The sequence below is a fragment of the Typopeltis vanoorti genome, chromosome 23 (genome assembly GCF_054136105.1).
Source record: "Typopeltis vanoorti isolate ZY-2024b chromosome 23, IOZ_Tvanoo_1.0, whole genome shotgun sequence".
NCBI classification, from domain to species: domain Eukaryota; kingdom Metazoa; phylum Arthropoda; class Arachnida; order Uropygi; family Thelyphonidae; genus Typopeltis; species Typopeltis vanoorti.
The window spans coordinates 87,690,954-87,718,327 of NC_143571.1; the positions used below are offsets into that span (position 1 = coordinate 87,690,954).

Below are 27,374 nucleotides of genomic sequence, written 5' to 3' on the forward strand. Positions count from 1 at the left end.
ATTTTAGATCCTTATCCACTATCACCCCCAGATCTCTTATTTCCTCTACCTCCAACAATATATTCTCACCAAGCATAAATTCTGCATCCCATCTTTGTTTTTCCAAATTTTAAAACCTTACATTTTGCAACATTGAACTCACATCCCCATTTCCGTGCCCAATCACTCAATTTATTCAAGGCCACAACATCTTCACTACTCTTTAAGGTTCGTCCCAACTTTGCATCATCTGCAAACAACTGAATATCTCCATCCAAATCTTTGCCAATATCATTAATATACAAGTTAAGCAGTAATGGCCCTAAAACAGACCCCTGAGGCACTCCACTAGTGACTTTCCTTTTCCTGGATATCGCACCCCCATACACGACTTGTTAATACCTATCAGACAGCCAGTCTCCGATCCAATGCACTAATCTAATATCCAACCCCATCTGCTCTAGTTTGACTGTCAACTTATCATGAGGTACTCTATCAAAAGCTTTTGCGAAATCCAAGTATATTACTATGTATCTTTCTCCTCTGTCCAAGGACGTGGTCACTTTATTGTAATAAGTAAGTAGATTACTAAAATATGACCTCCCTTTAGCAAATCCATGCTGTCCATCAAAGATTATACCATTGTTGTCAACCCAACTCTGGATCCTAGTTCTCTTCTTCTTCCACAACAACTGACACACAGATAGGCCTATAGATTGATGCTTGAGTTCGATCACCTCCTTTATGAAGTGGCACAATCTTGCCCTCCTTCCACTCCTTAGGAAGTTGACCAAATGACCAAATGCAAGACTCGTATTAAAAAAATATGTCAAGGCAGGTGTCGACTCTCTGGCACATTCTTTCTGAATACATGGTGATATATTATCAAATCCCACAGCCTTATTTACATCTAGTTTACTCAACTCCCCCAAACACCTCTTGCTCACTTACAGTCAGTCTCTCCTCCCCATCATCAACTGTTCTCAATCTCTCCATGAGGTCACATTCACAAGATTGAAAGATCTTTATGAACTGCTCATTAAGTATCTCCACCACACATTCTGCAACAGCTGTCTTTATACCATTTTCTCCAATCAATGTCATCCTTCCATAATCATTCTTTCTTTTGCTGGCTACATATTGAAAGAACTCCCTAGGATTCTTTTTGGCTTCATTAGCTAACTGCTGTTCATACCTCTCTTTAGCTACTCTCATCAACCAAGTCACCCTCCTTGCCTGGTCTTTGTAGACCTCATGAAATTGGTTATTTCTACTTCTCTTATGCTGCCTCCACAATGCCTTTTTTCTCTGTATCGCATGCTTAATCTCTTTATTCATCCATCTCACCCCTACCTTATTTAACCTTCTCACCCTTGGAATATATTTAGACATTGCATCTACTAGATAGTTTTTGAAAATCACCCAAGCTGCATTGATCTCTTTTCCAGCTAACTCCTCATTCCACAATACACCTGCAAGCTATCTCCTGAGCTCTTCATAATCACCCCCCCCCCCTTGTAGTTCCACATATACTCTTTTCTCACAGGGGTCCTTGCACTTCTGGCAACCACCCAGGTAATCACCTCATGGTCACTCTCACCAATTGGTGGATGATTTGACACCTCATTTATAATTACATCCTCTGATGAGATGACCAAATCCAAGACCCTTAATCCTCGTGTGCCCTCTGTTACATACTGTCTGAGGTAGTTATCCCTCAAAAACTAAAGAAACTCATTTTCTTTACTTCTAGTTGCTATCTCATCATTCCATTATGGGTGATTTTAATTATTGCCATAATTAAAATCACCCATAATGATCACCCTTTTCTTATTTGCTAATTTGACTATACATTTCACTATCAACCACCATCCACATTACCAGGTCTATAACAACATCCCACCAAGTATTTGATTCTATTCACCTCTATCTCACACCATACTGCCTCAAAACCACTGGCACTATTTCCATCTTGCATCTCTACTTTTTTATGGACATAACTCTTTCTCTATCATCAATAGCACTCCCCCTCCCTTTTTACCCCTTCTATCCTCACGAAACACACCATACCCTTCCATCTCTATTCCTGTCAGGATGTCATCCTCTTCCAACGATGTCTCACTTATTCCGACAATCTTTGGGTGAACAAACGCAATTAGTGCAACCATTTCATCTGTCTGGCTTCTTATACTTCTAGCATTTGTATACAAACACAACAGCTCATTTCTGGATCTGTAGCTAGTTCCACTGATACCACTCACTCGATGTGATCTCTCCATGCTAGACTGGGGCATTTCCCTTTCTGCTTCTTCTTATTAGAATCCTTTTCAATTCCAACTGTTTCCTCTTGATCCCTGGTCATCCCATTCCTTTCCTGCCTACACATGCTCTCACCTCCTCTTGGAGCATCCACCTTTCTCACGGTGTGTACCCCTGTGTATATATATATACACACACACACACACATACTCCTATTTTCATTCCTCTTGAAAATCTTCGTCTACTATTCTGTCACTGCTTGTTTCATTTATTAGTCTTTCAGTGTAATTATTCCAGATATCTAGAATATCCTTATCTTCACTTTTCATTATCACCTTTATCATCTTTGATTCTTTTTACAGTACCCTTTCCTTCATTTCTAAGTTTTTTCAATAGTCTCCAGAACATTTTGTCATCATCCTTATATTTGTTTTCTTAAGGAAGTCATCTCATGACTTTTGGTTTAGGTACTTACACATGTCTTTGCTCTCTTTCTGTTTTCACTGTATTCTTTTCGGTCATCTGCTGACTTGTTTACTAAGAACTTTCTGTATGCTTTCTTCTTGTCCAGTAGGACCATTTCTTTAATTTCTTGTGTTCACCATAGTGTTCTTACTTTTGTATCCTTGCAGACAACTTCACCACATACCTCCCTAGCTGAATTGATCAGTGTCTTCCTCAGAGTTTTCCAGTGAGACTCCCAGTTTGGTTCTTGTTTTCAGTTTGTTTCCTTTTTTCTTCAATAATGTTTGTATAGTTGCTTTTCAAAACTTTCTCACATGCTGTTCTTTTCAATGTAATATTCATTTTTATCCTACTTAAAACTAAGTGATAGTCACTTCAAATGTAAAATACTCTGTACACTCCTGTATTTTGAACCAGCATGAAGATATCACGACCAACAATGTCATAGGCAATGAGGTCTTATTTCTTGCATCTTCTTTCCATGTCATCTTGTAATCATATTTTAGTTATAGCATGATGTTAGTAATTCTGAGCAGTAATTCTGCAGATACTTGCCATTATTATTAATTAGCCTTGCCCTTTTCTCCAAATTTTCCAATAACATTCCTCTATGCCTGGAGAGATTTATTTCCTACTCTGCTATTTAGATCTCCAGTGAGGCCCACTTTTTCCATTTTCTTTATGTCAGCTACCTGCTCTAATAACTCTAAGAATTCCTCTACTTCTTCTATAGGAGATCCTTCTGTGGGACTATAGCACAAAAGTTTCATTTTTCATTTGCCCACTTTGAAATCTAAACACATAACTGTGCTTGAAACTACCTTCTAATCAAGAACTTTATCTTCATGTTGGATGTTGAATGCTATTATTATAGTTCACCCACCGATTAGAGATCCTTCGACACTTCTGTGCATCTCAGAAAAAGGAGAATCCATTCCGATAATAGGGTAATCAGTCCATATAGTGGGTTGAGTTGTTTATTATTACCAGTCGGAAAATTAACTTTTCTTTTATGATTATTGTAGTTAACTATGTTGCTTGTATAACAGTTGGAAAATTTTACCTATAAAGCACGTGATTTCGTGTGTTGGCGACCAATTCGGACTTCCTTCATTTCTTTATCCCCTTCAGCATGAACCGACTATTCTTGGAAAGACGCAAAGCAGGGACCTACAAACAGTGGGCGAACTATACTCCTTTCTTCCTTTGATTATTATTGCCTGAATATAACATCTTATACTTATTATTTGGTAAGATCACACCTGTTTTTTTTCTTCTTTGTCTCAGTAATTCCAGTTATTTATACATGGTACTTACCCAGTTCTGTAAGTTTGATTTCCTGTTCATTGATACTCTTTATATTTATATTAAAGGTGTGTTCGTGGTTTAAGCAAATAGAGAGTATAATTTGACTGGTAAAATCCCAAATTGCCAGCCCATCCTGGTTTGTTCTGTACCTGTTGGATACCTACTAATGCCCACCACATGAAGGCAAAGCTTCTGATCTAATGTCCACATGATTGGACATTAGATCAGAAGCACCAGTCAATTCTTCATATTCCTTAAAAGTGATATGAGCCTTCAGGTGAGGTTGCTGAAGGCTTTGAGCCTTCAGCAACCTCACCTTAAGGATCCAATATTCATAATTTGTTAATAAGACAAGTTCAAAAATCTTATGGGATAAAATCGGAAAATGAAAGGTAGGTATAGGGCACAACATTTGTCTATCCTGGATTATAATGGATGTACTGTTGCTGAACTCAAAGACATGGAAGACATTTTGGAGAAAATTTTGCTAGAATTTCAGCAATAGCTTCATATCTCCTGAATTTTTAATTTTGAAAGAACAACAAGAGAAATAGCAGTTAGTCTCTTTTTACAAATGGGCTAGGACCATTCATTTGTTAAGGAGGAACTGAAAAGAGCACTGTTGCTATCATCCCAGTGCAGTGTGTTCTGATGATACCCATTATGGGATGATAGAATATCTTCCATCACCCTTCTTTGGATCTCCTTCTCTTATTATATAACAGAATACTTACAGAGGAAGAGTTCCTGGATTCTTGTCATTATTCAGCTGTCATTGCCATCCTGAAAAACCTGGAAAAGATCTCACGCAAACAATTATTGGCTTTATGTTAAAGATACCAAGCAATTTTAAACCTGGTTTTACTCCATTTTTTCCAAGTAAGCAAACAGACAAAAATGTCAAGTTTGCGCCTGCAAGTGATGCAAGACTAGCTGATCCTACAGGTAGTGCAAGACCAAGGCAACTCGTGGTAGAAGTGGAACAAGCTCCGATCACTAATCTTAATATTTACCCTTAATGCCAAAACACATCTCCAAGAAGGGGATGTATGATGTTTTGTATTAAAGGCAAGGGGCCACTACCCAGACCGGTCTAGGTAGTGGCCCCTTGCCTTTAAGGTAGTTAACCTTTTGGTAGGTGTTATGGTCCGATATTAACTGGTTCATTTTTTCAATGTATGTCGTACGGTCTAACAGGACGGTGGAATTGCCTTTATCGGCTTTCGTTATTATAATATCCTGGTTATTTTTTAAGGATTTAAGGGCTAGATTTTCGGTTTCGTTTATGTTGGTGTTTAGTTTTTCGTTAGAATTTAGTATACACGATGTTTTCGCCATTTGGCCGTGGGGCCAAATGGCGAAAACATCGTCGACGTATCTGAGCCAAATTTTGGGCTTTAGACATGCTGTCTCTAGAGCCCATTGCTCAGAGTCTTCCATATAAAAGTTAACTATTGGGGGAGAAAGTGGTGAGCCCATGGCTGTACCTTCTTTTTGAAGGTAAAAATTGTTTTGCCATACGAAATATCCGGAGCGGAGTACGTGGGCACGTAAAAATCTAGCATCCACCCAAACCAAAGTTCTGCAACTTAAATCTGAATTATCTGACTACGTTATTCCAGAAATTTGGGAGATTCTAGATAGGATCACTGACGACTCGGCCAAGCACTCACTACTGAAAAATAAAGAAAAACTAATAATGAAATTTCAAGCCCTACAACAACAGAAAAGCACAAGATCATCAAGACGCCATTACGAAAGGAACAGCCAACCACAAACCGACTTCATAAGGAGCAACCAATCGCCCACAAACAACGTTAGGAGCCACCAACCACCATCAGATCAATGCTCAGTTATCAACCTATCAAACCACATTCTCACCGAAGGTGAACTCTCGCTGCTAAAGAAAGGTTTGAACTACGCCATTGCTCCGAGGTCAGTAAACAAGCTTGATATCGTGTATCATATCGAGAGAGGTTTACGATCCCTCCCCACCATTCTGGCTGATAAAATACGGATGGAAACATCGTGTATACTAAATTCTAACAAAAAACTAAACACCAACATAAACGAAACCGAAAATCTAGCCCTTAAATCCTTAAAAAATAACCAGGATATTATAATAACGAAAGCCGATAAAGGCAATTCCACCGTCCTGTTAGACCGTACGACATACATTGAAAAAATGAACCAGTTAATATCGGACCATAACACCTACCAAAAGGTTAACTACAACCCCACAAAACGTAACAAAAAGAAAACAATTGAATTAATCAAATCCGTCCACACATGGCCCGAAGAAACAACAAAAAAATTAATACCTCAGTATGCCCGTGCACCCAGAATTTATGGCCTGCCAAAAATACACAAATCTGGCACACCACTTTGCCCGATCGTTGAAGGAATTGACAGCCCAAATTATCACTTAGCAAAAAAATTAGCTGCCACACTCAAGGAATTGGTAGGTCAGTCCCCTTCCTACATAAAAAATACACAACATTTCATCAGTAAAATCAAAAACATTACACTCACCGACCAAGATTTATTAGTCAGCTTTGACATAACTTCCCTTTTCACCAATGTCCCAATCAATGACACGATCTTGCTCCTACAGAACATATTTCCACATGACATCACGGCCCTTTTTGCCCACGTACTCCGCTCCGGATATTTCGTATGGCAAAACAATTTTTACCTTCAAAAAGAAGGTGCAGCCATGGGCTCACCACTTTCTCCCCCAATAGCTAACTTTTATATGGAAGACTTTGAGCAACGGGCTCTAGAGACAGCATGTCTAAAGCCCAAAATTTGGCTCAGATACGTCGACGATATTTTTGCCATTTGGCCCCACGGCCGCGAAGCTCTAAATACATTCCTTAGCCACCTAAACAAACAACACAAGCGTATCCAATTCACCATTGAAATGGAAAAAAACGACTCTCTTCCTTTCCTAGACACACTTGTCACACATCTTCCCTCTGGCTGTCTCTCCTTCTCAGTTTACTGCAAACCTACACACACAGGCCAATACATACACAAAAATTCTTACCACCACCCAACACAAAAATTAGGTGTCATAAGCACCCTTAAACACAGAGCCTTAACTATTTGTTCGAATGAACAGGCTCTAAACCAAGAATACAAAATCATCAACCAAACATTTATCAAAAATGGATACAATAAAAAAAACTATTCACAAGATCCTCCATAAAGATACCAGTAAGAACAAAAAAGATTTCAAGAATGCTATTGCCATTCCTTATGTTAGAGGCATTTCTGAAAAAATAGACAGAACACTTCGCAAATGCAACATTAAAACCACCTTTAAACCCCCAAATAAGCTAAGACACCTACTCAGTTCCTCTAAAGATCCTCTTCCACACCTAGCACACCCAGGGGTATACAAAATACACTGCACATGTAACATACCATACATAGGGGAAACAGGGCGAACTATCCCAATCAGACAAGACGAACACAAACGACACATTAAATACCTCCACTTCGGTAAAACAGGCCTTTCTGACCATGCACTCCAAACATACCATAGAATTGACTGGAAAAATACCAAGTCCCTACACTGCACCAAAACCTGGTTTGAGAGAAAATTTAAAGAGTCTTGTGAAATGCTCAAACACAACCCAAATCTCAACAAAAATGATGGCCTCACCATTTCAAGAATGTGGAGGACCCATCTACAACCTGTATAACATCCTAAACTAGCATTGGAAAAATTCCCACTACAAGAAGACAACCTGGTGAAGTGTTTAGAACATTCAATAGCAACTGAAAGAAATCATTTTGTAACTATCCAGAATATTAATACATGAGGACTCTAACAGTTTATTGTAGTTGCATTTATCTATTTATAATATATCTATATATATCTATATATATATACACAGGGTGTTCGGGATAAATTTGACATATTTATAATTAATTATATTTTTCCGTAAGTTACATGTATTAACACACACTTCTCTTCATTTAAAAGTTTGGACCCTTCTTCATTCATATACAAGATGTCAGAAAGGATGGATAGCTGGAACCCACCTGAATCATGGAAGAGAATAACTTGTATCATGATGATTCGTGCCCGCCATCAAAATAAGGATATTACGACTGCTGCCCAATGCTCCCTGAATACAGTAAAAACAATCAGGCATGAACTAGAGACTTGCAATGGTGACTACGAGGATGTAGCAAGAAGAAAGATCCCTAGCAGACGATCTGATTGCGTTCGTACAGCAGAATTCCTCGCAAATCTGCAGGAACAGGTGTTGAAGAACCCTGGCATTGGAATTCGGGCTTTGTTCGTGGAGTTGCTAACTGTAGTCAAGCCCTGGATAACAAGGGTAGCCAATGGTAGGCCGTATGTATGGCAGCAGGATTCGGCCCCTTGCCACACCTCTGGGAAAAGTCAAAAATGGTTGTCTGAAAATTTCTACGACTTCACCAGTCCAAATGTTTGGCCTCCAAACTCCCCAGACCTTAACCCCATGGATTATTTTGTATGGGGCGCAGTTGAAAAAGACACCAATCGCACTTCCAGTAATACAAAAGCCCAGTTAATGGATAAAATTAAAACAGTTTTTGCGGCCCTTCCCAGGGAGACTGTAGCATCAGCTTGTTCGAGGTTCCGAAGCAGAATTGAAGCTGTGATCGATGCTAATGGTGGTTATTTTGAGTAAATCTTGTTGATAGTATTGTAATTAACTCTGCCTGTAATGTTTTTTTGTCAGTTCATTAAATTTAATAGATACAAAGAAGATTTTCTTTTTCCTTACGAAACTGTCAAATTTATCCCGAACACCCTGTATATATATATTTTTTTTTTTTTTTATAATTTTATTTCTTTATTTATTTATTTTTGTTTTTCTTTTCTATCACTAAAGGTCAGGCTAGAAAAAAGATTTATTAACTACGTAGATTTAGTTTACTGGTATAGAAAGCATGAGCATGTAGCTTGGTTCTGTATACAGTTGTATTCTTCCAATGATGACCTCGATATAGAGGTCGAAACGTCAAGTTTTATTTTATTTGTAATTAATAAAATAATCTGTTCAACACGTGTGTTTTTGAGTCCCTAAATCTACAAATATGAGTGCTGATCACCGTGTAACACTAAAAGATAGGAGTTATGTGTGTGTGTCGTGCATGCTAGAAGATTAGATTCTGTTGCTATGTGCACCAAAATAGTTCCTTGTTATGTGTGAAGAATATTTTAGTAATTGTGAAGTGGAATGTACTAAATTGAGTTTAACTGAGAATATATATATATATGAAAGTCCCTTGAATCTTTTGATGCTTGAATACTTGTTTAAGAATAAGGATTTCTTTTGTGAATGAAGCTTTAATTACTTGCACTGTATATAATTCTTTGATCTGTTATTAAATGTTGATTGTTTTTTTTATATACAATGTTTCTGGCTCATTTTAATCTTTTGCAGTGCACTGATCCTAAATAAAATCGAAACTGTAAAGTGGGAACCCAGAAGTTATTAATGATTTAAGAAGCTTAATAGAAAATTTTTGGTCGAGGGTATTAATGCTTTCTTGTGTCCTAAGGGGGAACTTCTGAGACGCAGTCAAAATAATTCAAATAAATATCTAGAGATCCCAGACACGGGGAGGAATACTTAAAGTAGAACAAAGATAGGATTATCATCTTTAGAGATTGATATAAGCTAGTGATAAAAGGTGATATTACAAAGTATTACCGCCATTACAAAGTTACAACCATCATAAAAATATTACACCAGCATGTAATACACAGCAGTATATAAGAGACACCCATTTTTTGGGAAAATAATTATGATATTTTAACATACACTGATTGAAAACATTAAACAGTTTCAGAGAACAATAATACTTTTTTGCACCTTTGACATAAACTGTTTTGTTGAAGGACATGTACATCAAATGTCATAGGTACCTCATCCATATTCCTATTTGTGATAGTTCAAAGTTCCCTTGTTTCCTGGCATTAATTACATACTTATAAAAGTCAATAACTTTATTTTCATATTCATCTGGGCATCTTTAGTGATATTTTTGTTTTCCTTCACATGCATAGGTTATTTCCATAAACCTATAGCACCATGATGCTAAACCTGTAAATTCAGTGATATCTCTGTCTGTTGCCATTCATCTTGATTGGTTGATAATCATTTTTGTGGACATTGAAATATCAGATTTTCTATTGTCTAATACCCATATTTTTCTTCAATTTAGTTTAATCCTTTATCCAAGTGTGAGCAAACAAATGTGAAGAGACCTCGATAAAGGTTGAAACTAGTCTGGGTTGTGGCCCTTCCCTTAATGCATAACATTAGACATATCCGCAAGGAGATGTGTTTTGCATTATGGGAGATACTGAGATAGGAGTGTTGGTAGCTTGTTCTACCTTTGCAAGGAGTTGCCCTGGTTTTGTACCACCTTGCCCCAGTCCTGAAGATACTTTCAGGTGCAAACTTTGTTTGCTCACGCTTGGATAAAGGATTAAACTAAATTTATTATACTCTAACCAAGTGAAAAATAAACTTTCAACATCTTTCTCTAAATCCAGAGTAATTTATTAAAAAAGGGTGGCACACCATTTGGCAACTCCTACAGGCAGAGATGACCTGCACCTGGTATCTCCGCTTGGGCCTTACTCCCACTGAAGAGACTTCAATAAAGGTCTGGGTTGTGGCCCTTCCCTTAATGCATAACATTAGACATATCCGCAAGGAGATGTGTTTTGCATTATGGGAGATACTGAGATAGGAGTGTTGGTAGCTTGCTCCACCTTTGCAAGGAGTTGCCCTGGTTTTGTACCACCTTACCCCAGTCCTGAAGATACTTTCAGGCGCAAACTTTGTTTGCTCACACTTGGATAAAGGATTAAACTAAATTTATTATACTCTAACCAAGTGAAAAATAAACTTTCAACATCTTACTGAGATGGTGTTTATTACATTTAATCTCTTTTAAGTTCGTTCTTGTTTTCTTCAAGTTCATATCATTTTTAGTTGGCAATGGCCCAAAATACCTTGTTGCTGTTCTGTTGCAGTTTGATGCAGTATGATCTTTAAACTTTCAACATCTTACTGAGATGGTGTTTATTACATTTAATCTCTTTTAAGTTCGTTCTTGTTTTCTTCAAGTTCATATCATTTTTAGTTGGCAATGGCCCAAAATACCTTGTTGCTGTTCTGTTGCAGTTTGATGCAGTATGATCTTTGCTGTGCTTGTGCCAATAAAGCATAAATTTATCAATCAAACTTCTCTCTCATTCTTCTTTCTCACTTCAAATCTTCCTACTGAATATAGCTTTTCTCCTCTTTTTGCATTAAGTAACCCATGATATATACATAGTTTACTTTCTTTTGTGATTTGAAGATTCTTCTGGCTTATCATAAAATTTCTGGACATCTTGATCTGAAGTTGGGGTATTAAATGGGGCATATGACAGAAACCATTTTCTACCTTATGTCCCCATTTTTGCCTATCACCTAAAGTTTGTAATCCAAAATTCTTCAGTCAAACTCACCTCTGAATCCTCTCCTCATTTCAACAGTTGCAAAAAACCCAGTACTTCAATTTACTTACAAGGATTCATTCATAGAAGCTGTGCAAGATTATGGTTAGTAAAGGCAGCATGATTTGATTTTTTGCATGGAGTGGAGCAAATGAGTGGAATGGGTTGTCATTGTAGTTACTATGGTTCTTCTGTGGTGAGTCTTTGAAGATGTTGTATGGTAGTAGTAATAATTATGATGTGAAGTTATCACTAAGATTATTCTGCACATGAAAATGTGTTATAAGTACACAAATGTATGTGTTGTGTAGAAATCTAACAATGGCTTACGTTGTTGTTATGAATGTTATATTCATTTTTTTTTAAAATATTTTCTATTTTTATGTGATTTATTTTCTTGCCCTTCTGTTAGGTCTTCATCAAGAATGAGCTTTTCCTTTTTTGTTTATATCTGTCGTATTCTGTTTTCACTCAAATTATTTCACTACTTCTTCTATTTTACTAAATCTTTATGTTTAGACCAATTAGCATAAATAAGTCTTGATGTCCAGTTTCCCATTTTAAAATTTGACTTCATCTTGGCCATCGAAGAAGTTTATCTTCATGTTTAGTGTTGAATATCGTAGATTGTAAATCCTTTCCCTCATCCAATCTCAAGTGGCTGTGAAAATGACCATATTATGTAAGAAGGATCTCACTTGTTTTTGTCTTATTAGTTTCTGTAATGCTAATTAATACTTGAACATGACAGTTTTCTAATTTTTCTACTGTCTCAACTTTGTGATATCTGTCCATCAGCTTCCCTCTAATCCATATCACCAGATTCATATACATATCCATTTACTCCAATTTATTCAATAGAGTTCTATATGGAATCTAGATAAATGCTTTTGCAAAGTCTAGCAGTATCACTGAGTATCCATTTCCCCTATTCATCTATGTTATTACTTGATTATAAAAATTAAGCAAATTACTAAGGCAAACCCTCCCTTCACAAAACCATGTTGCCCTTACAGAATATCATATTCCTGTCCTATTCACCCAGTTCTGAGTTCTATCTTGGAACCACCATTATGCAATGAGACTATTTTGCTCTCTTTCCACTCTGTTGGCACCTTTCCAGTACTGAGGCTTAAATTAAACATCTTGTCAGAGGAGCTGACAATTCCCTTGCACATTCTTATAATACACTGGTCAATATGCCATCTAATCTGGTGGCTGTGTTCCTATTAAGGTTCTCAGTCAATGTCACATCTGGCACTGCAATGTCACCACCTAGATAGTACACCTCTGCAAAGTGCTCACTCAGTAATTTACCTATTTGGTTTGGTTCTGTTATCTCTGCCAGCCTGGTAGGCTGAGTGGTTAGCATATCCACTCTCCAGCTAAGAGATTGCAGGTTCGAATCCTGACAAGGGCATGAATGTTTATCATTGTCCTACTAACTGTTTACCATATGTTCTGCTATAACTTGTGTCCTGGCACAAATCATACTTCCATAGTCAGTCCTCTTTTTTTGCTTGCCTTATAGCAAAAAAACATTTCAGGGTGTCTTTTGGCCTAATCAGCTAGCTTTCTCTCATAAACTTTAGTTTTCCTTACCATATTGGTCACCCTTTTACCTCATCGTCATCATCAATTTCTTGACAAGTAACCTCAAGTAGTGTACAGGATATGATAGTACTACATGAAAAATTTATCATTACTAACTTCCTATCTACAATTTTCCTCCAAATCAGTCTGTTACTTGTCAAGACTTCAACATTATCTGATCTTATATTTCTATCATCTAAGTCGTCTAAGGCACTTTGTATCATATCAATCCACCTATATCTTGGTCTTCCTCTGGGTCGTTTTCCTGCCAAGCTGGCAGAGAACTCTTGTTTTGCTAATCTTGCCTCACCCATTCTGTTCAAGTGACCATACCATCTGAGATTAGCTCTGCTAATGCATTCCTGGATGCTGACAATGTCAAGTTCTTTCCTAATATCCTCGTTTTTAATATGATATCGCCATTGATGCCATCTGTTCATGGCTCTAATCTTTCTCAGGATTCTCATATCTGCAGTCTCTAGTCTTTGGTCAAGTGTTTTACTTCTGACCTAGCTCTCAGATCCATAAGTTAAAACTGGTTTGAACACAGTCTTGTATATAGCAAATTTAGTGTTCTGACTAATTTCTCTCTTATTCCATATGAATTTATTCAATTGACTTCCTACCATACCAGCTTTGTTGATTCTGTTGTCTATTTCCATATTTAATTTACCATCTTCAGTAAAAATCGTACCTAAGTAACTGAAATGTTTTACTTGTTCCACAGGTTCTCCATTCACAACGCAGTTGACATTTTCAACAATTCTACCTATTTTCATTGTCTTTGTCATTTTAATGCTGACCTTCATACCATATCTATTACAACAGTCATTCAGTTTAGTCAGGGAATCTTCCAAACTTGTAGCGGATTTATGTAGAAGTATAACATCGTCCGCATACAGCAAAGAGCTGACATTAACATCTCCAATTCTGATATCGTGTTTAATACCACTTTCCTTCATAATGTGATCCATATAGATAATGAATAACAGAGGGGATAATGTACATCCTTGTCTCACACCAGATTTAACATTAAACCATCTTCCTGTATTTCCTTCAATTCTAATTGCTGACTTACAACTCAAATAAGGACTAAGAATTGCTTGATATAATGTCCACTGACACCATATAACTGTAGCGTATTGAATAGCTTCTCTCTTGGCACCTTGTCATATGCCTTTTCCAGATCGACAAAACTTAAATACAGATCTTTGTTATATTCCCATGCTTTCTCAACTATTTGTTGTAAAGTGAAGATCTGATCCTGACAGCCTCTATTTGGCCTGAATCCAGCTTGTTCTTCACCAAGCTTTTCTTCCACAATTCTTCTCAACCATTTCTCAAGTATACTTGCATAGATCTTGCCAGGAACACTCAGTAGGGAAATACCTCTGTAATTCTCACATTCAGTTTTATTTCCCTTTTTATATATGGGTACTATGAGAGCTGTACTCCAATCATCGGGAATTCGTCCCTCTGTCCAGGCTTTCTGAACTATCCAGTGTAGCCACTGTAAGACTTTTATACCACCATATTACAGCATTTCTGGTTGAATATCATCTACTCCTGCTGCCTTTCCACATTTCAAGCATTTGATAGCTTTTTCTACTTCAAGTATGGATATGTATTCCTGACTGTATGCCTGTTGAGTGTTTTTTACCACTGTGCTATCACTGCTTGTTTAATTTAGCAAATTTTCAAAGTAATTACTCCATACTTCAAGGATATCTTTTTCTCTCGTTTTCATGTCACCTTTATCATCTCTAACTCCTTTTACAGCACTCTTTTCTCCATTCCTGAGCTTCTTCAACAACCTCCAGAATATTTTGCCACCTTCTTGATATTTATTTTCTATGTTCTTGCCAAAGTCCTCCCATGACTTTTGTTTAGCTAGTTTTACACACTGTTTAACTTTCTTATATTTGTCTCTGTATTCTCTAAGAGCACAAGCTGACTTATTTGCCAGGAACTTTTGATATACTTTCTTCTTTTCCTTCACTGCCTCTTTAACTTCCTGTGTCCCCCATGGAGTTCTAATTTTTCTATCCTTGAAGGCAACTTCACCACATGCCTCTCTAGCTGAATCAATCAGGTTTTTCTTCAAGGTTTGCCACTGAAACTCCAAGGTTTGGTTCCTGTTCTCGAACTCTTTCGTTTTTCCTTCAATAATCTTTGTGTATTTTAGTCTACAGTTCACATCTGAGAGCTGCCCAACTTTTATTCATTTTAAACCTTTCTTACATTTCATTCTTTTCAATATGAAATTCAATTTTATCCCTCAAGTCTAAATAGTCATTACTTCCGATTTCAAATCCTCTGTACACTCTGGTGTCCTGCACCAGGGAGAAAACGTCACTATCAACAATAACATAGTCAATGAGACTTTTCTTATTCTTTGCCTCTTCTCTCCATGTGAATTTCTGCGCATTTTTATGTTGGATCATGGTGTTAGTAATAACCAGTCCATGTCCTAAGCAGAAATCCAACAGGTATTTGCCATTATTATTAGCTTTGCTCTTTTCTCCAAATCTTCCCAAAATATTTTTGTATGTCTGACAATCATTATCTACTCTGCTATTTAGATCCTCAACAAAGACCAACTTTTCCTTTTTCATTGTGTGTTGCTTTTTCTAAAGCATCAAAAATATTCCTCCACTTCTACCTTAGTAGAACCTTCTGTGGGACCATAGGCACAAATAAGTCTCATTGTTCAGTTCCCCATTCTGATATTGCCCACATCACTCTACTTGAGACTGCCTGCCATTCAAGAAGATTAGCCTCGTATTTTGTGTTGAATACTATGGCTACTCCTTCTTTTCCTTGATTGTCATTTCCTGAGTATAACATTTTGTATTTATTGCTTAGAAAGATCTCACCTGTGCCTTGTAATTCTCATACGCTTGTTGATTACTTTTTTCTTTATAATCCTTCCACAACCTTTTCTTTGTGTGCAATCCCTGCATAACCTGATTATCCTTCTGTCTACTCTAGGTATATATTCAGACACACTGCTTTCTTCAAACACCCCTTGAACACCCCTCATGCACATAATAGTTACTCGACCTGTACTCATCATGCTAATTTGCAAGAGTATATCTCTACGTTCTCCCATATACCCTCTGGATTCTAGTAGTCTTCTCCTCCTAATCTATATCCCCTAAATAATTATACGTCCTGTATTCATCATGCTAATTTCCAAGTGCATCTCATCTACATTCTTCCGTATACCCCTGGATTATAGCAGCAACCAATTAAATATTTATGCCTCTTGACCTCTATCTCACAACAGATAACTTCAAATGAACTGCCCTCTGAATCTCTGTTCCTATAATGGACTTCTACTCTTTTTTAGCTGTAATTCCTGTTCTATCATTAGAAAAACTCCTCCTGAAAAAAAAAAAACTTTCTAGTTTCCTTGACTTTGTACTTGTGAACTTTCACTGAACCTAAAACTTCCCAAAATTTGGTTAACGTTCATTATCAGAGGTCCTACTTTACATCATTCTCTCAAGACTCCTGATACCCAATCCATTTAAATCCAAGCCATCTTCCTTATACAAATCCTTCCTTCCATCAAACTCACTCCACACCATTCCTCCTGCACAACCTGTGCATTGACTTATTCTCTATCATAATTGTCTGTCTTATCTCACCTTTATCATACGATGGCAACAGACGTGCAGCTTTTACTTTCTGACTCTCTTTTACACATGCCTGCCATTAAATATTGCACAATCCTCTCTATTAAATTAAACAATAACAGGAAATTCTAAAATGTGCTACCTTAGCTAATATAAGACAACTAAAACTGATTTTCCTAACTGAAAAAAATGTGTGTGCGTGTGTGTATAAATTTACGAAAGATTATTATTATTTTTAAGAGAGACCTCCAGGGACTCATCAAGGGAGGCTACATACTACACACACCAGCTGTCATACTTATTCTTGAATTCATTCACACTGCTTGCACTCACAACATCCAATGGCAATCCATTCCAATCATGCACCACCCTCTGAGAGAAAAATCTAGCCCTCACACCCTTCTTGGCAGTCTTCATTCTCAGCTTCCAGTGATGCTCTATCGTCCTTTCCCCACCCTCCATAAATCAAACAATTCCATCATTTGAAATCCTGTATGATCCTTTCAGAAGTTTGTAAGTCTCAATCATATCACCCCTCTTTCTCCTGTTTGCTAGTGTCTGCAGTCTACAATTTCTCGATCTGTCTTCATAATCAGTATTCCACAATCCTGATATCAATTTTAACACACTCCTTTGTACTCTCTCCAATATATCAGAATCACAACGGAGACCAGACCTGCGCACAATAGTCCAAGTGAGGTCTTATCAAGGCCTTGTAAAAAGACAAAATAACATCCTTATGTTTACATGTGAACGTTCGTTTCAGCGTTGCAATTATCTTTTGAGTTGCCACTTGGCCTCTCAACTTCAACTTCCTATCTATTAACACTCCAAGATCCCTAGCCTCATCAGTTTCTTCTAGCCTAATCCCGTCAATATTATACAACTTGGGATATCTAATCATGCCGAAGTGAATGACTTTACATTTATTGACATTGAACTGACACCCATTTTTCAATGCCCACAATTCCAGCCTATTCAAATCATTCTGCAAAGACTGCATATCAGCAGCATTCCTGATTACCCCACCTATCTTTGCATCAGCAGCAAATAACTGTATGTCACTTGTCAAATCCTTCCCAATATCATTAATGTACAGATTGAATAACAGTGGACCAAGTACTGATCCTGTGGTACATCACTTATTTTTTTTTTTTTAATCTTTGTACTGGTTATGGACAGTACTACCCTTACATCACATCCAGACTTGATGTAGGCCTTTACAAGTGTTTTATCCTATGCCTGTTCTAGTTATCATTGTAGTCATTCTCTGGCGGCAATGCCATACCACCAGTGTGCCCTGTAGGGCCCTCAAGGAAAGAACTTTTATATCCTTCTGCATAAGCCCAATCTGTTTTAAGTCCTTATATATATCTGTACTCCATACGCCATGTAAAGAGATGGAGGTGCTAGTAAGTGTCGGAGTTTCCCCATGCTCCTCCCATATCTTACTAACTAGATCTTGCTTATTTATATAATATTTTACTTTATTATTATGGCTATAGGCTAGTGGGTGTCCTGTTCCCACCACCCGGGCATCAACTACCCAAATGTTACCATCTCTTTTAATTACTAAGTCTGGCTTACGCAAACCTGCAGAGGTCCTGTAATGTGGTTCCATCGCAGTCTCCCAACCTTTGTTCTTAAAGTGGTTGTTCAGAATGGAGACCACGGCATTATGCCTCCTCACACGGACCCCATGGGTGCAGAAGCAACACTCGGCTATATGAGGCAGTGTCTCACTGTAGTGGCAGCCAGCCCTACAGTTTGAGTCATCACTACCCCATCAAGCTGTGCGGGCTCGAGTAGGCAGGGCATTGATCCTCGTCCTGATAAGGTCAATATACTGGAACCCAGGGAGGAGTTTGGTGCCTTCCCTTACCCAATCATGCTGGGGAGGCAACAGATGTGACTCTTTTAAAGGAGCACCATCTATAGAACAGTGCTGACTCGATTAAAGTACCTTGATAATGAGACCAGCCTTTAGCCCGCCTAAAGTCTTCTTGTATTAATTGGCTATAGAAAGCCTCTCTGCAAATAGGGGAAGAAGATAGTTCTAACTGTGCGATTCTTGACAGCCGCAGGCGTGGGATCAGCCATCTAAGTGATGGAACCCCAAGCCCACCATCCTTCACATTCGCATGGAAATATGCAGTAGGAATGTCAGGCAGCAGTCGCAGCCATGATCTCACGGCTGAATGGATAGCCCTGTCCATTCAAGACAGTACCGAGATATATGTCCTACCAAGCACCAACTTGTGGTAAAAGTGAGGTAGGAGACAGTAGGAAAGCAGAAACAGGCAGTCGGAGCCATGATCTCATGGCTGAATGGATAGCCCTGTCCATTCAGGACAGTACCGAGATATATGTCCTACCAAGCACCAACTTGTGGTAAATGCGAGGTAGGAGATAGTAGGAAAGGAGAAACAGTCTTTGCTAGAGCTTGAGAGAAGCTTTCCTCAAAGAAGCGATCCCAGCTTCTAGGATAGAAGGGACAGAAGACTGTCCCTTTGGGGGTGAACATGATACTGAGGTATCTCCACTCTTCCAGGATGGTCAAAGCATGCAACAGCCTCCCGTGCAGGGAAAACTCTACAGTCTCGACCTTAAGCTTCTTGTCACGACCAGAGGGGACATGAGCTAAAGAGCATGACTTCTCTACATTAATAGAAAGGCCTCGAATAGAGAAGAAGTCAACTGCCCGGTCAAGGAGTTCCTGCAAGCCTATCTTAGTAAAGGCTACGAGAATAAGATCATCTGCAAAGGCCATAGCATTAAAGGAAGAAGCACCTAGACAGTAGCCTATATGGCTAGGAAGAGAATGAAGAAACTCCTCTATGATGCAGTTAAAGAAAAGGGGAGATAGAGGATCACTCTGGCAAACACTCCGCACTGCCAGAATAGAAGTTGCACGGGACCCTGTTGTGATAGTGATGGAGCTACCCAGGTATATCTCCATAACGTATGAAAGAAAAGGTTCTGGACATCCAGCAATAGACAGCGCTCGAAGAAGAGCAGGAAGGGAGACGCTATCAAAGGCCATTTGGAGGTCCAGCGACGCCATATATATAGAGGCTTAAGGTGGTGTCGGGAATCAGAGAGAAGAAAGAAGATATATATTCTCAGCACAGCCGTCCAAAGGGACAAAAGCTCTCTGTTTATAATCATGCTGTATATGTTGCTGAAGTCGTTTAACTAATATTTTATGATATAGTCTAAGTAACAGAGGGGAGATGGTAATAGGTCTAAAGTCTGATGCACAGCTTGAAGTTTCTTTCTTCGGAATGAAGATAGTTCTTGAAGCACATAGGTATGGTGGTATTACTTTACTGGAAAGGAGAATGTCCATAAGTCTTGAAGAATCTTCAACGGCACCTTCCAGAGCCTAGATGCAGGAAAACCATCAGGTCCAGAGGCAGAGAAATTGGATGGAAGAGCTGCTTTAATCTCCTGGATGGAGACAGGCTGATATATTTGAAGGACAGGAATGGACCTCAATATCGTAGGTTGGACATCATAATCAGTGAAGTGTGGAGGTGGAGCAGAATAGACTGTACTCCAAAATAATAAAAAATCATTATTTAAGTCTGCTAGAGGTGGAGGAGAAGCACTGTCAAGGATGGTTTTGGCACATTGCCCTCTATTCTTTTTATAGAGGGCCTGCATAGCTGCATAGGCCCTCTTCCTCTGCTTCCTATTTGACAAAGTCATTATAGAATGAGATGTAGGCTGATGTTGACGAGACATGAAATGCCTTTCGAAAGTCTAGCAGCATCACTGACTACCCATTTCCCCTATCCATCTCCATTGTCCCTTTATTATAAAACGTAAGCAGATTACTAAGGCAAGATCTGCCCTACACAAAACTATTGCTTTCTCGTATAAAGTATAATTTCTGTCCACCTAGTCCTGAATTTTGTCTTTCACCAGTTTCTCCAATACTTTAACCAGCACTCCTGAGATTCTCATTGGCTTATGATTTACTACTTCTGTGTTGGAGACTCCTTTATGCACTGGGACTATTTTGCCCTTATTTCACTCCATTGGCACCTTCCCAGTACTGAGGCTTAAATTAAACATCTTGGGTAGAGTAGCTGATAATGACCTTACACATTCTTGTAATACAATGGCTGATATGGCATATAATGTTATGTCTGTGTTCACATTAAGGTTCTGCAATATTCTAGGCACCTCCATTTCTTAAACCTCTGTTCTTCCATCAGTTAATATCAAATCTATCATTGAAACATCACCATCTAGAATCTAGATGGAAGGCCCTTATTAAATGTCATCTCAATAATTCAGCTATTTGATTTGCTTCTCTTACCTTTCCAAGCCTCCGTAGCTCAGTTGGTTTCAACAGTGCCCTTTGGTTGGAAAGACCTGGGTTTTAATCCTGTCTAGGACACGAAGAACCTTTATCAGGGCTTTTGAACTGAAGGCAAGTTAGCTGGTCTCATACAGAGGTAGAGGCTTTTCCCCTCCTGGAAACTCAGGTGTTTCATCCCTCAGAACAGGCAAAAGCCATTACAACACACTAATTAACATACACAGTACACTGGCCTCGTAGCCTGAGTTGCTTTGGCCATAAATCTAAATAAACTAAACCAATCTCTTACCTTTCCACCATCAGTACTTCTTAAAGTCATTCTTCCTCCTTTTATGTACCACATAGCAAATTAATGCTTTAGGATTTATTTTAGCCTCATTAGCTAGCTTTCTCTTATAATTAGCTTTGGCCTTCCTTGCAATACGCATTACTCTTTTTGCCTGTGCCTTGTACTGCACATTCCCCGTAGATTTTAGTGATGGAAAAAAACAGGTGACATTGCAGGTTGTAAAATATGCAGAAGAGCACGGGCTGAAAGACATTTTGGACCTCTGCCTACAGGAGTAGGAGAAAGGGAATGAGAGAGAAGTATGGGAATGCTAGAAGAGGAGAGAGAGGGAATGAGAGAGAAGTATGGGAATGCTAGAAGAGGAGAGAATAGAAACAGTAGAAGAGAGGTATGGGAATGATGAGTATGGTGATCACTTTTCTTTACATTCCCTCTCCTCTACAACTTCTCCTACCTGATATATACTTCTGATTCTTGGTATTATACATTCCTATGCTTCTTTCTTCAAATAGCTCTTCACCACTTCAAACTCCTGTTTTGTTCATCTTTTCTCTACTGGTATGATTACTTTCAAATAGAATCAGAGAGGAAAGTTTAGGGAATTGAAGGTCACCACCTCAGATTACCTCTGCTCACAAAATCTTGAATGCTAATAATGTTAGGTTCTCTTTCGATATCTTCATTTTTATTTTTCTATCACCCATGTCATCTTTACGCTTCCTTAATTCTTCTCACATCGCCCAGATCTATAAATTAAAATCACTTTAAACACTGTCTTGTCTGTTGTTAGTTTAGAAATTTGTCTGTTTTCTTTCTTATTATATACAACTTTATTGAGCTTGCTCACCCTACCAGCTTTGCTTATTCTGAGTTTCCAAACTTTGTCATCTTCACTAAAAGTTGTTTTGAAATTGCTAAAATGCTTCTGTTATTTTTTATGTTCGCCATTGAGAACAGTTGATGTTTTCCATGTTCATGCCAATTTTCATATTTTTTTCCTTTTTATTGGTGTTTCTTAGTGTCAGAGGTTGAAAAATTTTGTGATGGCTCATTCATCAGATGTTAGCTCAGGTATACTCTACCATGGTCGCGTAATATTTCATAGTCATGTGTTTATTCTGGAACTATGTGTTTATCAGTCTGTGAAGAAAAAAATTCACACATTTTATAAGTGATACAAGACCATATATTATTTTTTTTCTTATTATTAATAATACAATTTTTTGCTGTTTTTTTTTTTTTATTATTATTTACATCTTGAATCATTTTTATGGAAAAAAAAGCAAACAGTTTCTCCTCTGCCATTATAAGAAGTTGAAAACATTCAGTTACAAAAATTCATTGAAATAAAACCCTTAGCTCCATACATATAAACTACATTATTGCATTTCTTAATCATGCTGATACATTGTTGGATGGACAGGGCCAGTGATATCGAATGACATAGCAGTAACTCAGAAAGTAGTTGAAACTCATTTAGTTTAGAATCAATATAAAAATATATTTTAGGAAAATAGTATCTCTATTGCAATTTCCATGTTTTAATATTTATTTGGTTATACAGACGAATGTTAAAAATCCCATGGACAGCAAAAACGTCCAATCAGGAAGTACTGGAACAAATGGGGAAATCACGTGGACTTTTAGATATCACTTTTATAAAAAGAAGGAAAACTGCATATCTTGGTCACCTACTTCGTAATGAAAAATATAAGATACTTCAATTGATTATAAAAGGGAAGATAAATGGAAGAAGAGGACAAGGAAGACGAAGAAAATCTTGGCTGGCAGATATCAGACAGTGGACTGGTATGAACTCTGAGACACTGCTCAGAATAGCCGAGAATTGCTCAAAATTTGCCAAGGTGGTCGCCAACCTCCGATAGGAGATGGCACTCAAAGAAGAAGAATATTTATTGTTGGCAATCAAATTCTGCACATGCCATTACTAGTAAAAAAAAATTGCCAACTGCTGTACACTGTCTATATATTTTAGGTTACCATGTCACAATTAATTGGTCATTAGTCATGTTGGTCATCTTTCATTATGGCAAAATTGGCAAAAAAAAAATTTTTTTTAAGACATTTATCATGGCTAGCATTCCTCAATAGGTGATATAAGTAAAGTAAATATACAACAAAATGTTTACTGCATAAAACAGAATCAGCATTACATAAATAAAACTGATGAGTTAACTGAAACATTCCTCTCTTTTTACTCATCAATCAAAAATTTTCAGTTATCACGGACAAGCAGGTGAGTACATTTTTCAAGCCCTGCTTATAGTAATTATTCAGTTTAATTTTAGTCCTGAGGATCTGTGAAATTTATTTACGATTGAAAATGTGATAAAGCTATCTCCACTCTTATTTTTATCATCTTAGATGATAAATAAGAGTGGAGATTGTACAAAAATAAAGATCAAGACAGCAATGGGATATATTTTAAAGGTACCCTTCCACATCAGTCTCATGGCTTTTCAGTGTGCTTCCTCCAAAGTGCATTATGTTACACATTATCATCAAAAATTATCTTGGATTCAGTTGACATCATATTTCAATCTTGCAAGCAGTACATAAATTGTATGGGATAAAATCTGGAAATGTTAATGGTAAATATAGAGCACACCATTTATCTTCTAGATCATAATGAATGTGCAGTTGACCCAGATCAACTGCATACTTTTAGGGAAATGTTTTGCCATTGACAAAACAGCTTTGTATCCCTCCTGAATTTTTGATATTGAAAGAACGACAAGAAAAACTTCAGCTTCACTTTTCTGCAAATGAGTTAATGTTTACAATCAGATATTCATTAAAGAGGAATTGAAAAGATCACTTTTGCTCTCTCATCCAGTGGCATATTGATCCCAAATACAACAGGTTGAAGAACCTATAAGCACATCTGTGTACCAAATGTGGAATTCAGGTGAAGATTGAAAAAGAGGTGTACTGACATTTTTTCTATGTTCCTTGAAGAGTTGTAGTTTGTGAATACTTCATGAAGAAAGCTGCTCCAGAGGACAAGGAGAGCAAGCTTAGTATGTTTGCAGTTACACTGAAAAGGGATGTTGGGCAGTTGCTGCTGCTGCTCTTGTTTTAACAGGCCCAACAGAAAGTGGAGTTAGTTCAGTGACTATCTGGGATAGAGGTCGAAGTGAATATAAGGTAAGGATAATCGATGAGCCAAAGTGCTCTCAGAATAGCATTGAGAATTTTAGGGAGGTTTTGGTGCGTTACCCCAAAAACATGTGAACAGTTCTAAGGATGGGCAGATTTGGAATTGTATAGAGTTACTAGTTGGACAGATGTAAAATAACATTTTGAGTGGTAGAAAATGCCTAATTTTTTAGAGGGCCTGAAAGTAAGTGCTGCGATATGTGCTCATGCTAGGAGAGGTTGGAGGTAAATATCAGTCTAAGCAGAAAGATCTGATCTTATCTTTTTATTTGTGTATTACTGAGGATATGGGTAGGTGAGCTGAGTCTCCTTTTGCAAGAAGAAAAAGCATGACTGCATTTTGGTGTTGGCATCGAAGTTGACTAGATTGTACTCGCCACTTAAAGGATGGTATGGAGATCAATATTTAAAACAATAGTTGAGGATAATCTTAAAGCTTGAGATGTCTGAGCACTGCATGCTTTGTCAAATAGGATTAGTGGCGATTTATAGTAGGTCATTTATGCATAAAAGAAAAGGGATAGGTGATAGAACAGTGCCCTGAGGCACTCCTGCATTGGTGGCAGAGCTCAAAGAGAAGGATCCATCCAACATGATATGCAGTGAAGCACCAGAGAGAAAGCACTCTACCTATTCTAGAGGGTGGCGGTGAGACCAAGGGGTAGCAAAGGATGACCAAACTCTGAAGAGGAGTTTTTTAAAATTCTTTGCATAAGTCAGTTGTCATAGCCTTTCCAAAACTAAGAAAAGATCCGACACAATCAAACAATACTGACTTATTGCTCAGACCAGCTGTCTTTGTAAGATATTGGAGAAAATGGTTAATGCTAGACTTTCATTATTCAGAAAACAGTGATCTTTTCTCCAATGTGGTAGACACTGATCAATGTTGGATCATTGGGTGTATCTAGAAACAACTATAATAGATGTATTCCTGAAAAGTCAACACGTGGTTTCTATTTTCTTTAGCATGAAAAAAAAAAAAACTTATGGAACAACCTGGAGATATGACATGTTAAAAAACTTCTATAAATGAGGTCTCAGGGCTGTTCTCCTGTTTTTAATAAACTCTTTCTGGGAAAGCACATTATCATGGTCATGTTGCCAAGAAGATGGTGTTTCCCAAATCTCTTTTTTAAGATGGTTTTCTCTGTTGCCAGAATAAATTCAATCACTGAACAACTTTCTCCCACAGTAGGCAAATATATTCAAAATTGATACTTGCCAGTCTCTATATAGGTCACCATCATCTTAATCATTCTTATCTATTGAGTGGTGATGACTCATCTGTATGTGAACAATGTAGCAACACCCATCTTATCAGATTCTGTGTTCTGGTGGAGTGCCAGTACTTCACTTGAGAAAGTAGTGCAGATTTTATCAATCTGGCTGAGCCATATTCACTCATGCAGATCTTGCCAAACTTGCAAATAGTTTTTAACTTTTTTTTTTTTTTACAAAAAATTAAATTATACGGATGCATTTGATCATAAATGCAATTTGTATATAGAGATATGGCATTTGCTCAGTTTTTTTTTTTTTTTTTGTAATTTTCTTCTAAATAAAATGTTATTTATTTAATCTTTAAAGGTACCTGTGGAATGACTATAAACAAAAAAAAATCACACGATAACCACAGTAATTAACTTTAATGATACGAAAGTACAAATGTTTTGTACTGAAAATAACAGTACATCATCCACAGTGCATAGAAACAAGCAAATCAAAGAAACAGAAATACAAGTAAATACAGCAGTCTGGGAGATTCTTATTTTATGCAACCATCAAAAATATTTTTTAATAATATTATTTTAATATTCTTATTTATTAATATTAATTTCTAGCATGCCGCAACAGTTTTTAATTAATAAACCACCGACTGCTGTATGTACCTCGTATTCCCGTTTCTTTGATTAGCTTATTTCTGTGCACTGATATACTGTTATCTTCGGTGCGAAATATCTGTACTTTCATCTCATTAAAGTTACTTACTGTGGTTATAGTGTAATTTGTTATTTATGCTATTTATTTATTTATTTTAGCTATTTATATTTTATTGTTTACTGTTATTTCCAGAGCAGCAAAAGAAAGAAAAAAAGTTCGATGACACAGTTGCCAATCTCTTTCTAGGGGATGACACTTGAAAGAGAAGTTTACTGCTGTAATGGTGCAATATGACCATTGCTATCTGTGGCCAGTAAATCACAAAACAACCAACAGATATCCAGAATATCTTTGGTTTTTATGGGTTCAGAGCCATGATGAAAGGTGACAATTCTTTTATTATGGCCATTTTTATCAGAAGACAAAATTAGCTAGTCTTGGATGTAGATCCCCCCCCCCCCATCTCACACACACACACACACATACATGCATGCTAAGGAGCTCAGATATTTCGTTTGTTTTGTCTACTACAGAATTGGTTCTTAAGCACATTCACTGTGCCACTAATATTGGAAAATGGGATAATGATGATTTCATAAATGTTTTGCATATAGGATTGTAGTAATGGCGCTTACCCATTTCTTATGATTCTTAAAAAATCATTAATACGATGTTTAAAATAAAATGGTTAGAAATGAAATCTTTATCGCTATTTATGGTTACATTTTTTAAGTTGAATAAAAATTCATAACAGATATTTTTAATTTCAGATGTTTGCATTTGCCACCTGTCCTACAAGTTCTGAGAAAAAGTAAAGAAGATTGGAAAATTTATTCCAAGGAAATTAGTGAAAGATATACAATTTATATCGTATGTATATAAATATAGTATATTATTTATCACATCAGTGGTTGAAAAAAAATT

General features: G+C 37.3%; 1 protein-coding gene across 2 annotated transcripts in view; it reads left to right on the forward strand.

The window, feature by feature from the left end:
• LOC150094045 (uncharacterized) overlaps nucleotides 1–27,374 on the forward strand; it is a 1,005,660-nt gene that overhangs the window by 840,613 nt on the left and 137,673 nt on the right. For both annotated transcript variants that reach the window (XM_090412663.1, XM_090412664.1), the window contains exon 33: nucleotides 27,221–27,320. In XM_090412663.1, coding sequence (XP_090268789.1) covers nucleotides 27,221–27,320 — 100 coding nt within the window. The remainder of the gene's footprint in view (nucleotides 1–27,220; nucleotides 27,321–27,374) is intronic.